The sequence below is a fragment of the Panthera pardus genome, unplaced genomic scaffold, assembly GCF_024362965.1.
Source record: "Panthera pardus isolate Hobbes unplaced genomic scaffold, ASM2436296v1 HiC_scaffold_8, whole genome shotgun sequence".
In the NCBI taxonomy this organism is placed as follows: Eukaryota; Metazoa; Chordata; class Mammalia; order Carnivora; family Felidae; genus Panthera; species Panthera pardus.
This window is the reverse complement of record NW_026527013.1, coordinates 76,738,304-76,761,492: the sequence shown is the minus strand read 5'-3', so window position 1 is coordinate 76,761,492 and position 23,189 is coordinate 76,738,304. Positions and strand designations below refer to the sequence as shown.

General features: G+C 38.9%; 1 protein-coding gene across 1 annotated transcript in view; it reads left to right on the top strand.

Moving 5' to 3' along the window:
* DLD (dihydrolipoamide dehydrogenase) overlaps nucleotides 1-23,189 on the top strand; it is a 34,884-nt gene that overhangs the window by 327 nt on the left and 11,368 nt on the right. The window contains exons 2-8 of the mRNA XM_019451165.2: nucleotides 1,306-1,384; nucleotides 8,993-9,072; nucleotides 9,550-9,618; nucleotides 10,186-10,255; nucleotides 11,906-12,006; nucleotides 12,804-12,947; nucleotides 13,477-13,578. Coding sequence (XP_019306710.1) covers nucleotides 1,306-1,384; nucleotides 8,993-9,072; nucleotides 9,550-9,618; nucleotides 10,186-10,255; nucleotides 11,906-12,006; nucleotides 12,804-12,947; nucleotides 13,477-13,578 — 645 coding nt within the window. The remainder of the gene's footprint in view (nucleotides 1-1,305; nucleotides 1,385-8,992; nucleotides 9,073-9,549; nucleotides 9,619-10,185; nucleotides 10,256-11,905; nucleotides 12,007-12,803; nucleotides 12,948-13,476; nucleotides 13,579-23,189) is intronic.

Sequence of the window (23,189 nt, the reverse complement as noted above, 5' to 3'; positions counted from 1 at the left end):
CCTGTTGTGTGACGGCCAGCAGTTACTCACTGTCCACTCCCAAGCCTGGGCCCTGGGCACACAGGCTTCTCCACCTTGGCAGAGGAAGTAGAAATAGCACTTGCCCCGTCTGGTCTGGCTTTTCATACGTTCTACGTTTTATCTCGAATCCTCATCTCAGCCCTAGAGTGGCAGTGAGCAGGTAACCTTGCGGCTGCTCCTTGAAACAGCCAGACGCAGTCAGCCCCGGCAGGTAACCCTAAGAATTCCTCAGAGGCCTCTTCATTGTTTGCAGCTTTAAGGTAGTGTCCATTGCCTTCCCTCCTAGAGGCTTGCAGCAGGTTATCTTTCGTTACGACAGCTCTCCCATTTCATCTCCGTGTCGAATACAGCCAGATTGTACGTATGTGGGATCGTAGCTGAGTACTGTGCTGATGGATACCTTGAAGATCATATGCTGGTCAAACTCCTTTGTGTCTAGGATGAGTAATCTGTGTTCCTGAGAGTTAATGTAATATGCTAGGAGTTACATTTTTAGTTAGTGGGGGAGCAGGGATTAAAAGTCAGGACTGACGTTTGGTTGGTCTGCTCCACTTTGGCCTACCGTCCTGACCTCAGGTGCCTTGAGTTACCTTGGAGTAGAGACCATGACTGCATTAGTGTGGGTTTCATCACTGCCTCCCGTTTGCCTGCTGTGATAGGAGCTATTTGCTTTGTTTCTTTGTGCCTCCCTGTTCTTAGCGTAGGAGAGAGTAGATGTCCATAGAGATTTTTATGGAGGTTGTGATGCAGTCTGTGAAACCTGAGTAGCTGTTGAATGTCAGTAACTGCGTTTTCCAAAGTGACATTGTCTAATTTGTGTTCCTAGTTAACTGTTCAGGAGCATCTTCATAGGTTGTACGTGGTAGTTTGAGTTAGGAAACAGCAGTTACAAGTAGGATTGTCATAATACAGATTATTGGGTACTTAAGTTAGAACTCTAAGAACTTTAACCGTGACATTAAAATGATCCCTGGCGCCAGAAATGAGCCGTGCTTTCTGAAACTTTAAGAAAACTTCACGCCACTGAATAACACTTTTTGTTGGGCTAACCAGGACATAGTTTATTGAATATTCATAATGAAAAGATAGTGTGGTGAGCTGTGGTGGAGAGTTTAATTGTTATGAAAGAGGAGAAATTGATGTGTAATCTCTATGTGGCAATGGAAGATATATTAATAATAATAAGTGATAAAGTTTGCTCCATTTATTACATTTTCATGGACCTTCAGTAGTTCACTGTTTTGAATTCACATTTTACATCATATGAACAATTTTCTTTTCCAGAGAGGCCATTTCAGTCGAATATCTCATGGCTTACAGGGAGTTTCTGCAGTTCCTCTGAGAACTTACGCTGATCAACCAAGTAAGTACTTAGTAAAACAGTTTTTCCTCACATTATTTCATAGTTCCTTTGTGTTTAAATGTAAAAGTAAGTGAATATTAGAGTTTCTGGTAATAAAATAGTGGGTCATAAAATAGTGGGTCATAGAATTAGAGTAACCGGTAATAAAATAGTGGCTCATAGAATTCGTTTGTTCATCTGTGTATTCACTTAAATGTTTATTGAGCACCTAGTGTCTCCAGGCAGTGAACAAGGCAAAGCCCTGTACTTTTGGAACTAATAGTCTGGTGACAAAAGACAAACAATACTGAAGTAATAGGTAAATATTTTGGGTAGTGATTGAAAATTAAAGTGGGCAACGGAGAGGAACAAAGACTATTTTAGATAGGCTGTCAGGACTTTTCTAAGGAAATGATGTCTGAGTGAAGGGAGGGAGTGAGGTTATTTCAGGCAGACAGAAACAACTGTGACAAGGGTGTGAGGTGAGAACTAGCTTGTGAGGTTTAAGGCATTGCAGAAAAGGCCGGTGTGGCTGGAGGATGTAAAATCAGAGAGGTAGGCGGGGATCAGTTCATGGTGGGAGGGTTTTGGAAGCCAGGTGAAGGAGTTTGGATTTTATTCCCAAGTGTGGTGGGAAAGCCAATGAAGGGTTTTGAGCAGGGGATGATTTTTGAATGTTTACATTGAAAAAGTTAGGGGCGCCTGGGTGGCTCAGTCAGTTAAGCGTCCGACTTCGGCTCAGGTCATGATCTCGTGGCTTGTTAGTTCGAGCTCTATGTGGGGCTCTGTGCTGACAGCTCAGAGCCTGGAGCCTGCTTCAGATTCATATTCTCTCTCTCTCTCTCTCTCTCTCTCTCTCTCTCTCTCTGCCTCTTCCCTGCTCACACTCTGTCCCTATCTCTCAAAAATAAATAAACATCAAAAAAAAAAAAGAAAAAGTTAATTCTGTCCACTGGGTGAGGTTAAGTGTGGTGGTTATTTGACATGGTTTAGAATGGTAAGATGACTTTTTGACATCCTGAGCGAAGATTTTGATGGGCTTGTCAAAGACATATTATAGGACAGAAGGATATACCCTGAAAGGAAGCTATGGAAGCTATGGATTATGGATATTTTCCTCTTTTTTAAAAAATATTTTTGAAGCTTCTGTAAATGACACATATTTTGTTTTTCAGCTACTTAAAACAGGAAGTTAATAGGCTTGTTTTTTTTGTTTTTGGTTTTGGTTTTTTAATTTTTCTATGGTACCATCCAGTATGGTATCTGGTACAAAGTAAGTAACCAGCAACAACAACAGTAATAGTAACTGATTCACTGAGGGCTTACTGTGTCTCAAGCAGTCTTTAATCCTTGTTGCCATCTTGTAAGATATGTGTTTCCATTTTCCCCATTTTATAACTGGAGGAACTGAGTGAAAAGAGGTTCAGCTAAGAAATGACAGAATTGGGAAAATTCTTCTGACCCTAGAGCCTACATTTTTTTTTTTTTTTAACCTTTTTAATGTTTGTTTATTTTTGAGAGACAGCACGTGCAAGTGGGGGAAGAGCAGAGAAAGAGGGAGACAGAATCCGAAGCAGGCTCTAGGCTCTGTGCTGTGTGCAGCACAGAGCCTGACACGGAGCTCAAACCCACGAACCGTGAGATATGACCGGGGCCGAAGTGAGACGCTTAACCGACTGAGCCACTCAGGCGCTCCTAGGGCCTACGTTTTTAATTTCTGTTCTGTTTGGTCAGCTTCTGTTGAGTATTTGTTGATGAGAGCACCTGGAGGAGTTCAAAATTTCTTATAATACAGTCCCTGTTACAACATCTGGAAGATGTTTGAATAACTGTATGAACCAAATTCATCAAGATTTGAAGAGTGATGTGTGTTATTGTGGTAGGACCTTCTGTTTCATGACAGGAGTGGACTCACAGCACTTAATCACTCACATTAGCTACATTCATTCCTCAGTTCAACAACTATGGGATATATACTATGTGCTAGTGACTGGGATGATGCAGTGAACAAGTCAGACAAGATGCAGCTTTTTAAAAAAATTTTTTTATTAAAAAAATTTTTTTTTAATGTTTATTTTTGAAAGAGATGGAGACAGAGCATGAATGGAGGAGGGGCAGAGAGAGAGGGACACACAGAATCCGAAGCAGGCTTCAGGCTCTGAGCTGTCAGCACAGCCTGTCACAGGGCTCAAACTCACGAACCACGAGATCATGATTTTAGCCGAAGTTGGACGCTTAACCGACTGAGCCACCCAGGTGCCCCCAAGATGCAGCTTTTATAGAGTTTATAGTCCATTTGGGCAAGACAAGCATCCATCCAATAATTGTGATAAGCGGAGAGCCTGGATGGCTCAGTCAGTTAGGAGTCTGGCTTCAGCTCAGGTGTGAGGTCGGGCTCTGTGCTGACAGCTCGGAGCCTGAAGCCTGCTTCGGATTTTGTGTGTCTCCCTCTCTCTCTGCCCTCCCCTGTTTGCACTCTGTCTCTCTCTCTCTCAAAAATAAACAAACATTAAAAAAAAAATTGTGGTAAAGACCCCATAGGCTAAATATAAGGGAGCTATGAAATCTGTATCCCGATGGAGAATGGTCACAGAATTCTTTCTAAGGAAACGATGTTGATATCTGAAAAGGGTTGGGGTGGGAGTGGGTATGGGAGGAGGTGTTCCAGGTAGAAGGAGCAGCATGTGGGAGTATTTTGATGTGAGAAGGAGCACAGTGCCTTTAAGGAGCTTGAAAAGGGCCAGTGTGGCTGAAGTGTGTTGAAGATTGAGAGTTGACCTCTGCAGATAATGAAAGACCCTAACTCTTTATTTTAACGACAGTTGGAAGTCATTGGGAGTGTTTTAAGCAGAGGCCTGATACGATTTGTTTTTTTTTTTTTTTTTTTTTTTTTAAGTTTATTTTTGAGAGACAGCACAGATGCGCATGCCAACAGGGGAAGAGGGGAGAGGGAGAGAGAGAAACCCATGCTGTTAGTGCCAAGCCGATTCTGGGCTTGATCTCTTGAATCATGAGATCATAACCTGAGCCGAAATCAGACATTTAACCGACTGAGCCACCCAGTGCCCTGATATGATTTGTTTTTAAAGATCATTCTTGCTGCAGATTGGAGTTTTTATTGTAATGCTTTTTGCTTTTTCTCTCTTATTAGACTAGAAGAACCAGGGCTGTGTCATTATAGGTATCCAAAGACCTTAGAATAGTGTCTAATGCTCAATAAATGTTTGTTGAATGAAAAAGAAAAGACCAATGAAGAAGGAGAGAGTAATGTCTGGGTCGGGTTTTAGTGGGAGAGAACACTGGAGTAGCATTGGTGTTACGAAGATTGGAGGTTGTGAGATTGGGAGGTGGATCTGAGGAGGGAAGAAACATCCGTCGAGTGCCTTGTATGCACCTAGCATCATCCCAGGATGTTGACATGCATTGTTATCTTTGACCTCAAACCCTGGGATGTAGGTATTACTGTCACTATTATTCCTATGTTACATCAAAACCAGAGAGATTAGGGGCGCCTGGGTGGCGCAGTCGGTTAAGCGTCCGACTTCAGCCAGGTCACGATCTCACGGTCCGCGGTCCGTGAGTTCGAGCCCCGCGTCAGGCTCTGGGCTGATGGCTCGGAGCCTGGAGCCTGTTTCCGATTCTGTGTCTCCCTCTCTCTCTGCCCCTCCCCTGTTCATGCTCTGTCTCTCTCTGTCCCAAAAATAAATTAAAACAAAAAACAAAAAACAAAAAACAAAAAAAAAAAAAAAAAACACCAGAGAGATTAAATATTTGCCCAAGAATTTACGAAGGGGTAGAGCTCATGTTTGAACACCAGTTTTTCTTTTCTTTTCTTTTCTTTTCTTTTCTTTTCTTTTCTTTTTTCTTTTTTCTTTCTTTCTCTTTCTTTCTTTCTTTCTTTCTTTCTTTCAATTTCAAATCTTTTTTTCTTTTACTATATTTCTCCTTTATGGATTAAGGAGGTTGTAGGGTAATGATCAGAAAGTAAAGAATTCTTATAGAATTCAGGATTTTAGAGGCTGGGCAGTTTTGGGTGATGACAAGTATAGGATGTTACTATGAAAGGGTCACTAAAATAGACTGGAGATTAAGGCCATTGATAATTTAAAAAGGACCCCTCTACCCCCCAAAACAGATAAACCTTGCCAACTGGCTCTTATACTCATTTAGTGAATTTGGTAATTAATAATTCCTGCCTTATGATATGTTTTTTCTTACCCCTTTTTTTATTTTTAAAAATAATCTTGATTTATGTATATTTTGAAACATGCGTGTTTTCCCTAACTGTAGTGTCAGGTTACTGAAGGTAGTGATTTCCTCTTGGGTAGGTGTTCATAAATACTTGTTGCTTTCGTTATGTTAATGAAGGAGCTTTTTGTCATTTTAGTTGGAGTTCCTGATTGCCCTGGAGATGATGGGGTCATCTGAGTGTTCTGCATGGCATTAGGACAGAAAGGTATAGGAGTGAGTGGAGGCTTATGAATGGAAAGAACCTGCTTTGAACCCTGGCTGCATCACTTACTAGTTGTGCAACCTTATGCAGGTTGTCTAGTCACTCTCAGCCTTAGTTTCTTCCTGTGAAATGGAGGTCTGATAATTGTGTCATAGAGACATAAGGAGGCTTAAATGAGACGACATGAAATACTCAGCTCACTGCCTGGCACAGAATAAATTACCAAAATGGTAGATGTTATTGCAAACTGACTCCTTAAAATACGTCTTGCACTTTGTTGATGATTATCATTTATTTGTAACTCAACACCTGTATTTCAGTGGTAGCCTTGATGACATGGTGTACTTATTTTCCTCACAGTGATATAGTAAGTAACATTCGTAGAACACTTTTTCCTGCGTTTTCTCCTTCAGTTCATTTCATGGCATTAACTGCCATGTCTGTTGAAGTCCATCACACCTAATTGTATCCCAGTATTTTTTAAAGCATCAGCCTGATAACTTTCTCCTGATATTTCACTGCCACCTAAAATGCAGATTGCTATGTAGCTGTCTTCTGCCGTACTTCTAACTTAGTCATCTTTCTCCCATGATACTGATTTGTGTGTCCTGTTTGGTTTTTCTTTTTCACTCTTCAAGGCTAGAGCTAATTTTGTAAAATTAACCATCAAGTGTTCCTTAGTGTGTTTCATTTAATTATTTGTCTGTATCCTGGTTTTTAAAAGTGTATGTGGGAATCAAATTGAGAAATGCTTTTGGACAAGGAGGTGGTGAGTCAGAATTGTGTGTTGTAAACTCTTCACCTGCGTGCAGCCTTTGTATAGGTGAGAGCCAACTGGTTTGTCTTTGCAACCTTTCGTTATGAAAAATCGCAAATGTTCGGAAAAGTAAGAATTTTCCAGTGAACATTCATAGATACTTCCACTAACATTTTACTGTACTTAAACTGTCATGTATCTGTTCATCCATTTAGCCACCCATCAGTCCACCTTACTTTTTTGACACATTTAAAAGTAAATCGCAGACATCCCCTAAATACTGGCTTGTTTTTGAAGGTTTGTTACTGGATCACACCCTCCTATAGTCTCAGCTGACTGATCTTCAGAGAATTTTCCTTTTTCCCTTCTTTTTTGTTCTCCCTAGCACTTTAGTGGTGTTCTGATGGAACGGTACATCTAATATCTTCAGTGAGGGGTGATTGGTTTTAAATTTTTGGTATTTTGTATAGTTAAAAAAAAATCTAAGAGATGGGAAATGAAACTAAAATTTTTGGCTATTTTGTGTTTAAATTTATTTAATTAACATATACTTTAATCAGAAAAGATGTTAAAAATTCAGCAAAGAAACCTGTTTTTTGTAGCTTGTGTTTCATTACTGTGAATTAAAAATTAGAATCCAAATTAAAGAATATTGTTTAGGCCATCATTTGGTTCAAAACTTGAAAATAGATATACACTTTATTATGTGCTTAATTCTGAACATGAATCAGGGAACCAGACAGCGTAGCCAAAGAGCACAAGTGGATCGATGAAACTTGAAACGATCCTTTTTTCATGTATTGGACTAGCTATATATTTTTTTCATGTACTGAGTAATCCTAATTATCATTTGATATAACCAAGGAGAATCAGTACTTTTATTTATTCAGTAGGAAGGATTCTTAGGTTTTGTGGGTTGGATAACTTCTTAGTTATCTTTCAACACAGGGGTTCTGTGTTTCTTTTCAGTCCTGCAGAAGTTTTTTGATGATACTAGCACTGCCATCCCTTGGAGGGGTGGGTGTTTTCTTGAGGAGGGATGATCAGAAATTAAAACTGCCATCTTCAGAGGTCAGAATATAGCTACCATATAGCAAATATTTATTATGTATGCTCCAAGTATTGTGCTAAGCTATTTACATATTTTGTATCATGCCCCTATGAAGTAGGTTTTTTTGTAGCCTTTATTTTGCAGTTAGAGAAACTGAAGGTGAAGTGAAACAGGTTAAATTACTCTCCTAAGGTTAGATGTCTAATAATTATAAAGCTTGATTATTGCTCTTAGTATTTTAGTTTATGATAGTTGAAATTGAGGAATAGAATACCATTGAATAATGGGATGACCATTGGAAATAGAGACAAAAAGCTTACATTTTGTCTCTGCCAGTCACTTGCTATATGACCTTGGGCAAGTTAACTGACCTCTCTGAACCTAGTGTTTCTTATCTGTGAAATGTCAGTTATATGCCAGCCTTACCGTCTTCATAAGAAGTTCGAGAATCAAACAGGATAATAGATGTGAAAATGTGTTATAAACTGCTAAATGCTTGGGGTTGTAAGGATAGTAGAGGCGGAGGAGAAGGGAGACTGTCTCCTAACTCTTTCAAGCCAGTGTATTTTTATTTGAAGTTGGCTTGAGAACAGTGGGAATAATTGGACTTCTTTTCCATTTGCATTATAATTATTATATTACTAAGGCTGCTGATCAAAGTTAATTTCCTTTTCTATCTTCATATGGTAAATGTCCAGAGTGGTTCACTTAATGTTCTGGTTAGCCTGTTATTATAAACTATATGAAATTTATCAGCATTCAAATAAAGTCCAAAACGTGTTTGCCATCTATTACAGGGAAGCTGGTTTTTCTCCCTGTATCTCAAGTACAGTACCTGGAATCATATCATTGTTAAATTTATTGACAGCTCTAAGGATGTACAAAATTTAATCCTAACATTAGTCGTTTAAGGTAGTGTTATTGTTTCTTTTATGACAGAAAAATTAAGTCACTTGGTTACACAGCTAATAAATGTTAGAGCTGAGATTTGAAGACAAGTATGTCAGATTCCAAAGTTCTCTCCCTCATGCAGATGTGTCTTTTAGTGTCACTAAAAGCCTGTCTTGTTGTTCTTAAGTAAAACGGTGTAGAATTTAGCAAGGTCAGTGGATACAGTGGATATAGAACTCTCTTGTATTTCCATATGTCATAATGAACAAATAGAATATGAAATTTAAAAATGCCAGTTTTAGTTAACATCAAAGAATGTTAAGTACCTAGGAATAAAATAGTACTGGGTAGAAAATTCTGGTTCCTTGTACTTTCTTGGAGGTTTAAAGTATCAGATTTTTTGTTTGTTTTTTTAATGTACTATTTTTGGTCCATATTAAGCAATTTACTGTTTATATCAATTTGCTTTTATTGTAGTTGATGCTGATGTAACAGTGATAGGATCTGGTCCCGGAGGATATGTTGCCGCTATTAAAGCTGCCCAGTTGGGCTTCAAGGTAAAGTTTAGACTAAACGAGGTGTTGATTTATTTTTATTTGGAAGGACTTGATCATATTCACAAAATACTTTGCACCTAAATAACAGTGGTAAATAATGTCTTTATAAGTTCTATTCAGGCCTGAGACGAGTGAAGAGTGTTACTCAGTTGTGGTAGTCTCATGAAATAGCAGAGTCCATTATTCCCAACTCCCCACACTGCTTCTCACGTTTGGCTACTAACTTCACTTTGGAAGCAACAGTAATAGAACTAAAAGCATGTGTTTGGTAATGTTAAACAAAAATGTCTTAGAATAATTCACATTTGGGTTAGCCTGCATTTAGTATTACTCAGATGATAAATTTTAAAGGACTCTATTTCATTCTCACAAATGCAAACTTATTTTGTACAAGAATTAGGACAGATACATGGGAATTTTAGTGAACTGAAACTCTGCAGGTTATGTGCCGTTAAATAATATTTTCTTTGGTTGTAGACAGTCTGCGTTGAGAAAAATGAAACGCTTGGTGGAACGTGCTTGAACGTCGGTTGTATCCCTTCTAAGGTGAACGTGTGTTTCGTACAGTGCAAAGGCTTCTGTCATTAGCCACCAGCTAGAAGGATATGTTAAGACTAGAATATTAGACTAATACAGTTACTAAAAAATAAACAACCCAAGGTTGATAAAAAACATGTTATCCTTGGTAAAGCTTAAGCAGTGCTTTCAGCGGTTTGCCATACATTCCTGAAATTGCTTCTTTGTTTTGGAATCCCTAGCCTTTCCATTCAAACAGACTCTCATGTTCCATTTTTCTCTTTAGTTCTCCTTTACCAACGAAACAGATCATAGGCAGTAAATTCTTTTAGGTGCTTTTGGATGTAGACAGGACTGCCCTTTTTACCTACCCCCTGAAGAGGGTACCTATTCCTTTGCTTTTAAAGAAAGTAAAGGTGTTTTGTTTTTCAGTCCTGCTGTTGAACATTGTGTCATTATTTAACTTAGATTAATTACATAAGAACAGAAACTGAATTGTTGTAGTCCTTTGTACTATTGCATGCAGGGGATGTCATTTCTTAAGTGCTTTTTTATCATATATAGTCTTATTAACATTTCATCATTTTGTCTATTTAGGCTTTATTAAATAACTCTCATTATTACCATATGGCCCATGGAAAAGATTTTGCATCTAGGGGAATTGAAAGTAAGTATACCTTTCATATTTAGCAATATTACCAGCCATACTTGACTCTTCCAGTTAAAGACTTCTGTATGTCTAATGAGTAATACTTGTTTCATTGAGGAAAGAGTAAAAAAAGATATTAAAAATAGAGATTTACTTAAGGCTCAAATCCAGATTTCTACTATGACATCTTCTGTTTCTTTGACAACTTTTGTGTGAAGTCTGCTGTGTGTGTATGTGTGTGTGTATGTGTATGAAGAGTCAGTTTCAATTTCCCTGAAACCTGGAGATCTCGAGGTGGGGAGTTGGCACTGGATTCCTGAGTGCTCTAGGCAGGGAAGGAAGGAAGGAAGGAAGGAAGGAAGGAAGGAAGGAAGGAAGGAAGGAAGGATGGGCAGACTGCTTAGGTTGTTGGTAGTGTGGCAAGAACAAAGGAGAGAATGGGGAATGTAACCCAGTGTAAAAGGAGGGCATTTCATTTTAATTTGGTAAATCTTGTCTCCCACCATTCTTTTTGGGCTGTTTTCATTTCATCCTTTTTCACCAATTGTTGACAGATTCATCCAGAAGGGTAGTCTGTTCTAGAAAGAGCTTAAACATACCAGTGGGTATGGAGGGGTAATCATTTTTCTTTCATTTGTTTGTTGTAGTAGTTTCTGAAAGAATGGGCTGTAGTAGGCAATCCAGTGGGTATAGAGGTGATATGTACACATTAAAGCAAACATATCAAAGTAGATGAAAGGTAGAATCAAAACCCACTTTCCTGACTCAGGAAAGAAGAAACAGGGTTTAGTCAAGAGACTTGCATCGTAGGCCAAGCTTCCTCTTCTAGTTCTATGACCTACGTAAATCAGATCTCTCAGGGTCTCTGTTTCCTCATCTCTGAGATACGGGTTGATTGCATGTGCAGATTGCTAAGATCTCCCTCTTTTGAAGTTCTGTTGAGTTGAGCTGCTTTGTTATGTTGTTGCTTTAGAGTTAGGAGTTAAATGAGGGATTTTTTTTTTTTTTTTAAGTTTATTTATTTTGAGAGAGAGAGTACACGCAAGTGGTAGAGAATCAGAGACAGAAAGAGGGAGAGAGAGCATTGCAAGCAGTCTCTGCAGTGTGGAGCCTGATGCAGGGCTCGAACCCACAAACCATGAGATCATGACCTGAGCTGAAGTCGGACGCTTAACCAACTGAGCAACCCAGGCGACCCAAATGAGGGATTAAATCCAGTTGATTAAACTCTTTTATGTTAAGTTTCTATATTTAAAGTTTTCAGATGAGTATTTTTGTTTTTGTTTTGTGAAGTTGTTCCTATTTAAAATTTCAGCTGATGTTTTACTTTGCCATCTCTATTTAATTCTGTCCAGATTTATAATCATCATCATGTGTTCGGAGCATGAGTATGTTGCCACGTGGGATGTAATGTGTATTTTGGACTGCATTTTTCCCAAAGGTGGACTTTTTACTGTGTTTGATAAGTTTTATTGACCGTGATGTGTTGCTGTTGGCCTGTTTGCGAGCTACAATTATTATAGCAGTTACTACATGAGAAGTTTTAACACTGCCTTTTTTACAGTTCTGTAAGCATTAAGCTGAAATTTTCCAGACCTGATTAGTGAAAAATATCACATTGCGTCAAGAATTTAGCTAAGGACTAAAGATTTATTTAACAAATTACAGTGTCTGAAGTTCGCTTGAATTTAGAGAAGATGATGGAGCAGAAGAGTACAGCGGTAAAAGCTTTAACTGGTGGAATTGCCCACTTATTCAAACAGAATAAGGTCAGTGTTTTAATGTTCAGATGCCTACTTTATCTTATGTTCATATGAAACATTCTGCTGATAGAGTGATGCCCTTAGAACTTAATGCTTGGGGGGTATTATATATATTTTTTTAATATTTATTTTTGAGAGAGAGTGAGAGACAGAGTATGAGTGGGGGAGGGGCAGAGGGAGAAGGGGGACACAGAACCCGAAGCAGGCTCCAGGCTCTGAGCTGTCAGCACAGAGCCTGACATGGGGCTTGAACCCACAAACCATGAGATCATGACCTGAACAGAAGTTGGCTATTTAACTGACTGAGCCACACAGTCACCCCTATCTCTTTTTTTTTCCTGCTGGGGATATTAATTTAAAACTGTGTGCTAACCTGAAATAGATTCCCTGACGTATATAACAAGTTTTTTGCTGCTCTATGCGTAACCTTATTAAGTAAGGAAGTATTTTGTACTGCGTGTATTATTTAATAGAGTGCTTTTATTTTCCTCCCCATTAATCATGTTTTTTTATTTTTATTTAAAAAAATTTTTTTTAATGTTTATTTTTGAGAGAGACAGAGACAGAGTGTGAGCAGGGCAGGGGCAGAGAGAAAGGGAGACAGAAACCAGAGCAGGCTCCAGGCTCTCTGAGTAAGCTGTCAGCACAAAGCCTGATGTGGAGCTCGAACTCACAAACCGTGAGATCATGACCTGAGCCGAAGTTGGATCCTCAACCAACTGAGGCACCCAGGCGCCCCATGTTTTTTTAATTGCAAACATCATTTTAAACTTTGTGAATGTATAAATATTATTTTTTTAAAGGTTGTTCACGTAAATGGATATGGAAAGATAACGGGCAAAAATCAGGTCACTGCTATGAAAGCCGATGGCAGCACTCAAGTTATTGATACAAAGAACATTCTTATAGCTACAGGGTCAGAAGTTACTCCTTTTCCTGGAATCACGGTATGCTTTTTACAACTGTTATAACCTTCCTTCAGGAAGACCTTTTATAAACTACTTTATTCATGCTATTTATGCACTTTGAATGAAAAATTTCTAACTGAAATACCATATGTTGACACTCAGCTTTGGGAAGCTATCTCTATTTTGCAGTGATTTTGACCAGAAATAGAACATTTCATATTAAGATAGACTTGGGTTCATTTTGTAGTTAAAATGGATCATTTTGTTTTGAAATATTGAATGATGAAATTTCAAGTGAGCATTTTTAATGGGATTTGTTAAAATGGACTGTAAGGGATGGGGGAGAGGGGAAAGTGGGTGATGGGCACTGAGGAGGGCACTAGTTGGGATGAGCACTGGATGTTGTATGGAAGCCAGTCTGACAATAAATTGTATTAAAAAGAATTGAATGTAAGGATAGAAGTCATAGATACCTCAGAACAGATAAATGTCTTAGTATTTTTTGTGAGCTCATTTATAAGGCAGTAGGTTTTTCCAAATCATTTTGATTGTATATATTTTGTTATAGATTGATGAAGATACAATAGTGTCGTCTACAGGTGCTTTATCTTTAAAAAAAGTTCCAGAAAAGATGGTTGTCATTGGTGCAGGAGTAATAGGTGTAGAATTGGTAAGTAATGCCTTTTCTTCTCTTACTGCCTTCATGGAGTTGGAAGGAACTTAATGGTCTCCTGTTTGATTCTTTTTACAACATTGTAGGCAGATCAATGAGTTTTGCTTAAACACTTCTAGTATTACTAGAATTACTAATTTTTAAGACAACCAATTTATATAATCGTTAGTCATTAGAACATTCTCTTTTATTTTGAAATCTGCTTCCCTGTATCTTCTACCCTTTCTGTTTCCTAGGATGGATGTTTAAAAAATCTGACAGCCCTTCAGTCCTTCAGAAGACAGTTCTCATCTTGAGCAAATTAGCTTTCAGATATGACTTCTGTGGTCTGGCTCTTCCCTCTCCATCCTTATCTTGATCCCTCTTAAGTTTTGTCAGACTGCTTGCAATTCTCCTGAGAACCTTGCTGTTTCATGCTTTTCTGCCTTCCTCGTTCTCCCTTCCTGTCCATCTGGTGACTTTTCTGTATTACCAGCAACCTCTTCTCTCCATTTTCAGGTATCCTTTCCCAGGGCTGCTGGATCTTGATAGCACAAAGAACTGCTTCACTTGTGAAATCACAAATTCAGACGTTGTGTTCTCTAACCATAACCTCCTTTCCTCTCTTACTCAGGTTTTCTCAGCACACAGATGGTTTATCAGGTGCTCTAGTCCTTGGGTCCCTCTGTGTCTTTGCTCTCTGCACGTCCTGTCTTGACTGCTTTCCTGATCCACTTAGATTCCATAGTCCATCACCTTAGCCACTCTTCTTGAGTCCCTTGCCTCCTTGTTCCCTCATCCCTGCTGGCAGAGCTCTAGTCCTGAGGAAATTCAGCTGTCTGCTCTTTGTTTTTTTAAATTGTAGTCGACCTACAGTGTGACGTTAGTTTCAGGTGTACAACCTAGTGACTCCTTAGTTCTGTATATCATGCTGTGCTCACCACAGATGCAGCCCCACCTCACACCATAAGACTCTATGACAGTACTGTTGTTACTTCCTGTGCTGTACCGTTTATCCCCAGGACTTACTCATTCTGTAACTGGAAGCCTGTACCTCCCACTCTGTCACGTTTTGCCCATTCTGCCACTCCCCTCCCCTCCCTTCTGGCAACCACCAGTTCTCTGTATTTATGGGTCTTTTTCTGTGTTGTTTGTTTTGTTGTGTTTAGTTCTTTTTTTTTTTTTGTTTTGATTCCACATACAAGGGAAATCATATGGTATTTGCAATATGTTATGAAAAATGTTGCTAAAGCTTATGTCTGATAGATTGCTACCTGTTTTCTGCTAGGAATTTTATAGTTTCAGGTCTTACATTAGGTCTTTAATCCATTTTGAGTTTATTTTTGTGTATGGTATAGAAAAGTGGTCCAGTTTCATTCTTTGACCTGTGACTGTTCAGTTTTCCTGACACCATTTATTAAAGAGACTGTCTTTTCCCTATTGCATAAGTTTTCTTTCTTTATTATAGACCATATAAACATAGGTTTATTTCTGGGCTTCCTAGTTTGTTCATTGGTCTGTGTGTCTCTCTTGTGCCATTAATACACTTTTTCGATTATTGTATTTTTGTAGTATATCTTGAAATCTGGGATTGTGTTACTTCCAGCTTTGTTTTTATTTCTCAAGATTGCTTTGGCTGTTACGGGTCTTTTGTGGTTCCGTACAAATTTTAAGATTATTTGTTTTAGTTCTGTGAAAATTACTTTTGGTATTTTGGTAGGATCGCATTGAGCCTTTGGATTGCTTTGGAGAGTATGGACATTTTAACAATCTTAATTCTTCCAGTCTGAGCATGGTATGTCTTTCATCAGTGTTTGAAAGTTTTCAGAGTGTATGTCTTTCACCTGCTCAGTTAAGTTTATTCCTAGGTATTTCATTCTTTTTGGTGCAATTGTAAAAGCAATTATTTTCTTAATTTCTTTCTGCCACTTAGTTATTAGTGTATAGAAGTGTAACCAATTTGTATATGTTGGTTTTGTATATGCTGCATCTTCACTGAATCCATTTATTCTGATGGTTTTTGGGTGGAGTCTTGAGGGTTTTCTGTGTATAGTGTTCTGTCATCCTCAGATGTGAGTTTTACTTCTTTCTTACCAGTTTGGATGCCTTTTATTTCTTGTCTGGTTGCTGTGGCTGGGGTGAAGGTGGTGGGAGTGGCCATCTTGTCGTGTTCCTGATCTTAGTGGAAAAGCTCTCAGGTTTTTACTGTTGAGTATGATGTTATCTGTGGATTTGTCATATATGGCCTTTATCACGTTGAGGTATTTTCCTTCTGAACTTACTTTGTTAAGAGTTTTTATCATGTTGAATTTTGGCCGAATTTTTTTCTGCATCTGTTGAGATGATCATACCAATTTTCATCCTTCATTCATTTTGTTAATGTGGCGTGTCACATTGATTGATTGGAGGATACTGAACCGTCTCCAGAATAGATCTGACTTCATCATGATGAATCCTTTTTTTTTGTTTTTAATTTTTATTATTTTTATTTTTTTTCATGTTTATTTTTTGAGAGAGAGCACAAGTTGGGGGGGAGAGAGAGAGGGGGGCTTGGGGGAGACACAGAATCTGAAGCAGGCTCCAGGCTCTGAGCTGTCAGCACAGAGCCTAACACGGGGCTCGAACTCACGGACCGTGAGATCATACCTGAGCTGAAGTCGGATGCTTAACCAACTGAGCCACCCAGGTGCCCCTGATTTTAATCTTCAATTTGGTGAGACCTTTTTGGTGGCATATCCTGGAGAATGTTCCATGTGCACTTGAAAAGAAGGTGTTTTCTGTTGCTTTTGGATGGAATGTTGTGAATGTTCTGTTAGGTCCATCTAGTCTGATGTCTTGTTCAAAGACACGGTTTCCTTATTGACTTTTTGCTTGATTTTCTCCATTGATGCAAGTTGGGTGTCCCCTGCTGTTACTGTGTTACGTCATTTCCTCTGTGTATGTCTGTTTTTATGTTCATACATTTAGGTGCTCCAATATTGGTTGCATAGATACTTATAATTGTTACGTTCTCTTGTTGGATTGATCCCTTTGTCATTATGCAGTGCCCTTGTCTCTTGTTACAGTCTTTATATTTTATTTATTTTTAATTTTTTTTTTTATTTTAAAGTATGTTTTGTATAATGTAAGTATTGATACCGTGGCTTTTTTTGGATACCATTTGCATGGAATATCTTTTTCCATCCCTTCCCTTTTGGTCTGTATTTTCTGAAGCAAGTCTCTTGTAGGCAGCATATAGATGGATCTTGTTTTTTTATCCGTTCCATCAGCCATGTCTTTTGATTGGAGCATTTATTTACATTTAAAGTAATTATTGATAGGTATGTACTTAGTGCCTTTTGTTACTTGTTTCCTCATTGTTTTTGTAGTTCTCTTGCTCTTTTTCCTTGTGATTGAGGACTTTCTTTGGTGTTATGCTTGGCTTTCTCTCTCAATTTTTGTGTGTCTATTACAGGTTTTTGCTTTGTGGTTACCATGAGGTTCATAGATAACATCCTAAGTATATAGGATTCTAAGTAACATAATGATACTTATAATGATACTGTATAACTTATAATAAGTATATAGCAGTCTGTATTAAGTTGATGGTCGCTTAAGTTTGAGCACCTTCTAAAAGGACTGTATTTTTACTGCCCACTTCTATGTTTTATGTGTATGTTGTTATATTTTACATTTTCTAATTGAGTTCCCTTAACTAATATTTTATTTATAAATGTGCTGCTTTTTAGTCTTTTAACTTTCTTTGTAAGTGATTGAACTATTACCTCTACTATGTTTGTTTTTATGAGTGAAATTTTTTTGGGTCATGCTTTCTTCTCGGTACGGTCTTTTTGCTTAAAGAAGTCCTTTTACCATTTCTTGTAAGGCTGGTTCATTGGTGATGAACTGCTTTAACTTATGTTTGTCTGGGAAACTCTTTGTCTTGCCTTTAGTTCCAAATGGCAGCCTTGCTGGGTAGAGTATACTTGGTTGTAGGTTTCGTCTTTTTAGCACTTTGAATATATCCAGCCATTCCCTTCTGGCCTACAGGGTTTCTTCTGAACAATTAGCTGATAGCCTCATGGGGGTTTCCCTGCTGTGTAACTAGTTGCTTTTCTGTTGCTGCTTTTAAGGTTCTCTCTTTACCTTTAATTTCTGACATTTTAATGATTATGTGTCTTAGTGTGGACTTCTTTGGGTTCATTTTTGTTTAGGGCTCTCTTGCTTCCTGGACATGGATGTCTGTTTAGAGAAATTTTCAGCTATTATTTCTTCAAATAAGTTTTCTGCCCTTTGCTCTTTCTTCTCCCGGACCCCTATAATGTAAATTTTTTTCCGCTTGATGTCCCAGGGGTCCTTTAACCTGTCATTTATTTTTTTGCTGTTCAGCTTCGGTGCTTTCTACTATCTGGTCTTCCAGATCACTGAACTGGTCTCCTGCATCCTCTAATCTGCCATTGATTCCCTTTAGTGTATTTTTCACTTCAGTTAATGTGTTCTTCAACTCTGATTGGTTCTTTTTCATATTTTCTATCACTTTGTTGAGGTCCTTACTGAGTTCATCCACTCTTCTTTGTAGTCCTGTGGGCGCCTTTATGGCCATTACTTTGAACTCTTTATCACGTAGATTGCTTGTCTGTTTTCTTTAGTTTGTTTTCTGCTGTTTCCTTTTGTTCTTTTGATTGGAGCATATTCCTCTGTTTCCTCATTTTATCTGACTTCCTGTGTTTGTGTGAATTAGGTGAAAGGGCTACCTCTCCCATTCTTGAAGGAGTGGCCTTGTATAGGAATTTCCCCTGTGTAGACTCCATGTTCCTGATGGCTTTGGCTTTCTGGCTGGAGCTGGAGCGGGCACAGGCTGGGGCATCTTGGGCTGTTTTGTGCCAGGGCCACCCTAATAGGACAGCTGGAGCTGAATCAGATGTGGTCTGGCAGGTCCTGGGGTTCTCTGTGTTGGGCTACCCTGGTGGGATGACTGGAGCTGGGGTGGGTGCCAGCTGCAGCACTCCACAGGGGGCTCCCTGGCCGGATCGGTGAGAGTGCCTGGGGTGCTTTGCACCCAAGTTGCCTTGGCAGGACAGCTGGAGATGGAGTTGTAGTGGGCACAGGCTGGGGGGTTTCATGTGTTGTGCTGGGGCAGCCCTAGTTGGATAGCTGGAGCTATGGTAGGTGTGGGCCAGGAGCCCAGGGCCACTGAGTCAGCAGTCCGTTTAGAACGCCTGGACCCTGCTCCTGTCTGCACTACCAAGGTGAAGGGAGAGCGTAAACAGTGGTGCCTCTTAGCGTCTCCATCTCTGGGGGGTTTTCCAGCAGTCCCCACCGTCTGGCCCATGCTGTATGGTTAGTAAATGAGTTTTCTCCACTTCTATAGTCTTTCTGCTCTTTAAAAGATTGTTGTGTTTTTTGTTGTGACCCTGGGTGGGTGAATTTGCACGTGGCTCCTCAGTCCTGTCTCTCCCTACTGCAGTTTTAATGTTGGGGTCAGTTTCCTGTCATTACCGTGTCTCAGGCTCTCCTCTTGTCCTCTGTGTGGTCCTTCTACCCTTTGTTGTACGGAAGCTGTTCAGTCTATTCTCAGCTCTTCAGGAGGGATTGCCGTATGTGCAGGTATGGATTTCTTGTGTCTGTGGGAGGTAAATTCAAGGTCTTCCTGTGCTGCCATCTTGGACATTTCAGGACTTTTATATCTAAGTGCCAACTAGCACCTCTACTTGTAGGTCCCACAGACACTCATTTCAGTACGTTTATAACTTAACTCTTCCCTCCCCCTTTTCCCTCTTTTCACCCTCCAAAAAACCAAACAAAACCCGTTTCTTTGTTAGTATTTCTCATCTTAGTGAGTCATACCACCGCACATCTAGTGGCTTGAGCAGGAAGTTTGGGAATGACACGACTTCTCTGATGCCATTGTGCCTCATACTGAGTCACTGGGTCCTAATGTGATACTGTGAGACCTAGATGTCATGGATGTAGCCGCCTTTTCACACATCTGCTTATCCTTGTTCAGGCCAGTGTCGTTTCTAATCTAATCTCCCATAGGGGCTGAAGTCCTTTATAACGCAAATGTAATCCTGTCCCTTCCCTGCTAAAAATCCTTCACTAACTATAGTCATTAGGATAAATCCAAAATCTTTACTGTTATTGAAAGGCTAGCATGATGTGGCACTGGCTCACGTCTCTAGCCTCATTTCTGGGCACTCTGTCTCTCAAACTACGTTCCATGTAGAGCGAAATACCAGTTTCTGAACCAGCTGCACTCTTTGTTTTATCTGTAGGCCTTCTGTTCAGAACATGTATTCCTTCTCCTGGTCCCTGCACTCTCAGAGCCTTCCTCCACTGCCCTACATGCCCTTAAGTGCTCTCACTGAGTGTTCCCTTGCACCCTGTGCTTGTTACAGAATTGATCTCAGTTCACTGATACTACTGGTTCACTTGTGTCTCTTTTGTTAAGTCATAAACTGCATGAAGGCGGAGGTTGTGGCTGCACTTCTGTGCATCTTCACGCAGCACAGTGGCTGGTATGAAATAAGTCGTCATATGTTACCTTTTATTATTGCTGAGTAAACATTTGCTAATATAATAAATACTTTTCAAAAGTCACCTTACAAGTTACTTTTTTAGTGAAGACTTCCTTTTTTCTGAGAAAGTGCAAGTCTTTCTGTCTTTGAGTCTTAGTATGGTATGTCTGCGTTTGTATCGCCTACTAATTGACAGTATATTGCATTTATTTGTTTATGTCTGTCTTTACTACGAGACTGTAAGCTCCTTGAAGGCAAAGACTGAGTGTCATTCATATTTGAATCTCTGTTGCTTTCCTTAATGCTTCTTACCTAGGTCTTGTAGGTACCGGATCCATTATTTTGTTGTCATCCTTCTGATCCACTCTGGTCTGTCAGGGTCACTTGTAAATGGTGTTTAGAACTAAGCATAATAGGGGCGTCTGTGTGGTTCAGTTGGTTAACCGTCTGTCCGACTCTTTATTTCAGCTCCGGTCATGATCTCACATGGGATCAAGCCCCATGTCGGGCTCTGCACTGAGAGTGGAATCTGCTTGGGATTCTCTCTGTCCATCTTTCTCTATCAAAATAAACTTAAAAAAAAAAATCAAAACTAAGCATTATATTCTGGATAATGGAGAAAACTTCTTTTGATATGTACTTTTAATGTAATGTACTTCTTTTCTTCGTCCTTTAAGATTGGTTGAGTTATTTTTCTTTTTTAAAGACTATCGAATTTGTAGTCAGTTGAAAACTTCACATCTTTTGCTTGAGGAATTCTGATTTTTTAAACCAAAATAAATAAATAAACCTCAATAAAGGATTATGAACCTTTATCTTTGCTTTAATGTTCACTTGTACCCTTATTCCAGTCCTTTCCTCTTTCTTGATTCTTGCATCCTTACACTTACCTGCTTTTTCTTGCCATGGGTAAATAGATCTGGGAAGACTGTTGACTGAGGCATGCGGTCTATCATCTGATTTGTCTAAATTGGTTAATGAATCCATCTCTGGTGTCATTCATGTCAGTATGAAGTATAGAGAGCCATCTGACGGTACACTTTTTAAGCTGCTTATAAAGGTATTTGAATCTCCATTGATCTGTCACATCTATAGGATATGAGATTTTTTTTTTGTTTTTTGACAACTTTGCTGATGATGAAAATATCCTGCATTATTATCCACTCCAGAAAAGTCTTCAGAAAATTATTGACATGACCTGTTTGGAACACTTGGGGTAGTATCTAATGATTTTCAAACCAGCTGTTCAATAATGTCTTCTAGTATTTAGTGGGGATTGACCTCTGAAATAAATTTCAGAATCTATTTTCCAGAATATTTTCTTTTCACTTTGCAAAATTTTAGGCAATGTATTGCCTGTCTGGCACCCTTTGTGACATTTCCCTTATGCCGATTAAGTTCCCAGAGTTTACTGACAGTGTCTCTGTTATCACATTATGATCTGATTTGACTAGAGAGTTAACTTAAAAAAATTGACTAGTTTCTTAGTATTTCCTCTATTCACTCCACTTTGAAAATTGTTCTCATGGGTGGATAAAACGAGCAAGAAGAAAATAATATAGATTTACTTTCTTTTGTTGGTAAGTATAATATCTGAAGCAATACTTCTGTCTTTCATTTCAGTACTTTGGGGTATTTTTACAAGTCTTGGGTCTTTTCAAACATCTTCATGTTTTAGGTGTCACTATATTGAATGTTTTCACAGATGTCTTTTTTTTTTTTAATTTAAACTTATTAGAAGTAACTTACTGTGTAGTCTTATTTACCTTTTTATCATAAAGATTACTCACGTGACTATATATGTTTTACTATATACGTATAGTATATAGACTTTTACATATGTCTATATGTATATAATATGTAGACTATATTACTTTTTCCCGTTCCAGTTTAGTATAAAGTTTTAGAATCAGATACAAATTTGAATTTCAGCTCTGCCTTACGGGATTATTGTTGGGACTTAGTAAAGTAGTAACCTGTAATACACTTAATCCAGTACCAAACATCCAATAAGCTCTAATGTCTAATAACTGGTAGATACTATTGGAGTTTTCCCATCTCTAAGGACTTTGAAATTCTTAGATTTTCCTGAAGAGTAAGACATTTGTCTAGCTAGCTGTGGTCACTGTCCCCTACTTTGAATTATAGACTTCAAGATGATGTGTATTATTTCCCATGGTTCTTCCTATTTCTTTTTGCTGTTGTGGGAAATGTCAGGATTTTGTTCATTTTTTTGTGGCTGAATAGTATTCCTTTATGGATATATATCACACGTGTTGTTATTTTAATTTTCTTTTTGTTGAAGTATAATTGACATAGTATTAGTTTCAGGTGTACAGCATTGATTTGACATACTCTTACTGTTTCTTACTTTCTGATTTAGGTTTAAAGAAGTGTTTTTTTTTTAACACCTTTATTGCGATACAGTCTTGTGTATCCTTTACCCATTGAAAGTGTACAATTCAGTGGTTTTTTAGGATGTTCACATAGTTGTGCACTTGTCACCACTGTCTTAATTCCAGAGCATTTTCGTCACCTCAGAAAGAAACCTTGTGTCCATTGGCAGTGACTCTACATTCCTCCCTTCTCCCCGGCGCTGGAAACTGCTAACCTACTTTCTCTGACCCTGAAATTGCCTGTTTGGGACTTTCCGTATAAATGGGATTCATGGCATTTAAATCTGTGGCTTCTTCACTTAGCATAATGTTCTCAAGGTTTATATATACTTGATAACTCTTTTTTTGTTTTAATGTTTATTTTAGAGACACACACAGAGTGCAAGTTGGGGAGGGACAGAGAGGGAGAGAGAGAGGGAGGGGCACAGCATCGAAAGCAGGCTCCAGGCTCTAGGCTCTGAGCTGTCAGCACAGAGCACAATGCAGGGCTCAAACCCACAAACTGCAAGATCATGACTTGAGCTGAAGTCGGGACACTCAACTGACTGAGCCACCCGGGCGCCCCATACTTGATAACTCTTTATAGCCAAGTATTCCATCCTGTGGCCCTAGCACGTTTTGTTTATCCATTCATCAGTTGATGGACATAGGGCTTGTTTCCACTTTGACGCTACGTGTTTCACTGCTGTGACTGTCTGTGTACAGGTTCTTGTCTGGACGCGTGTTTTCACTTCTC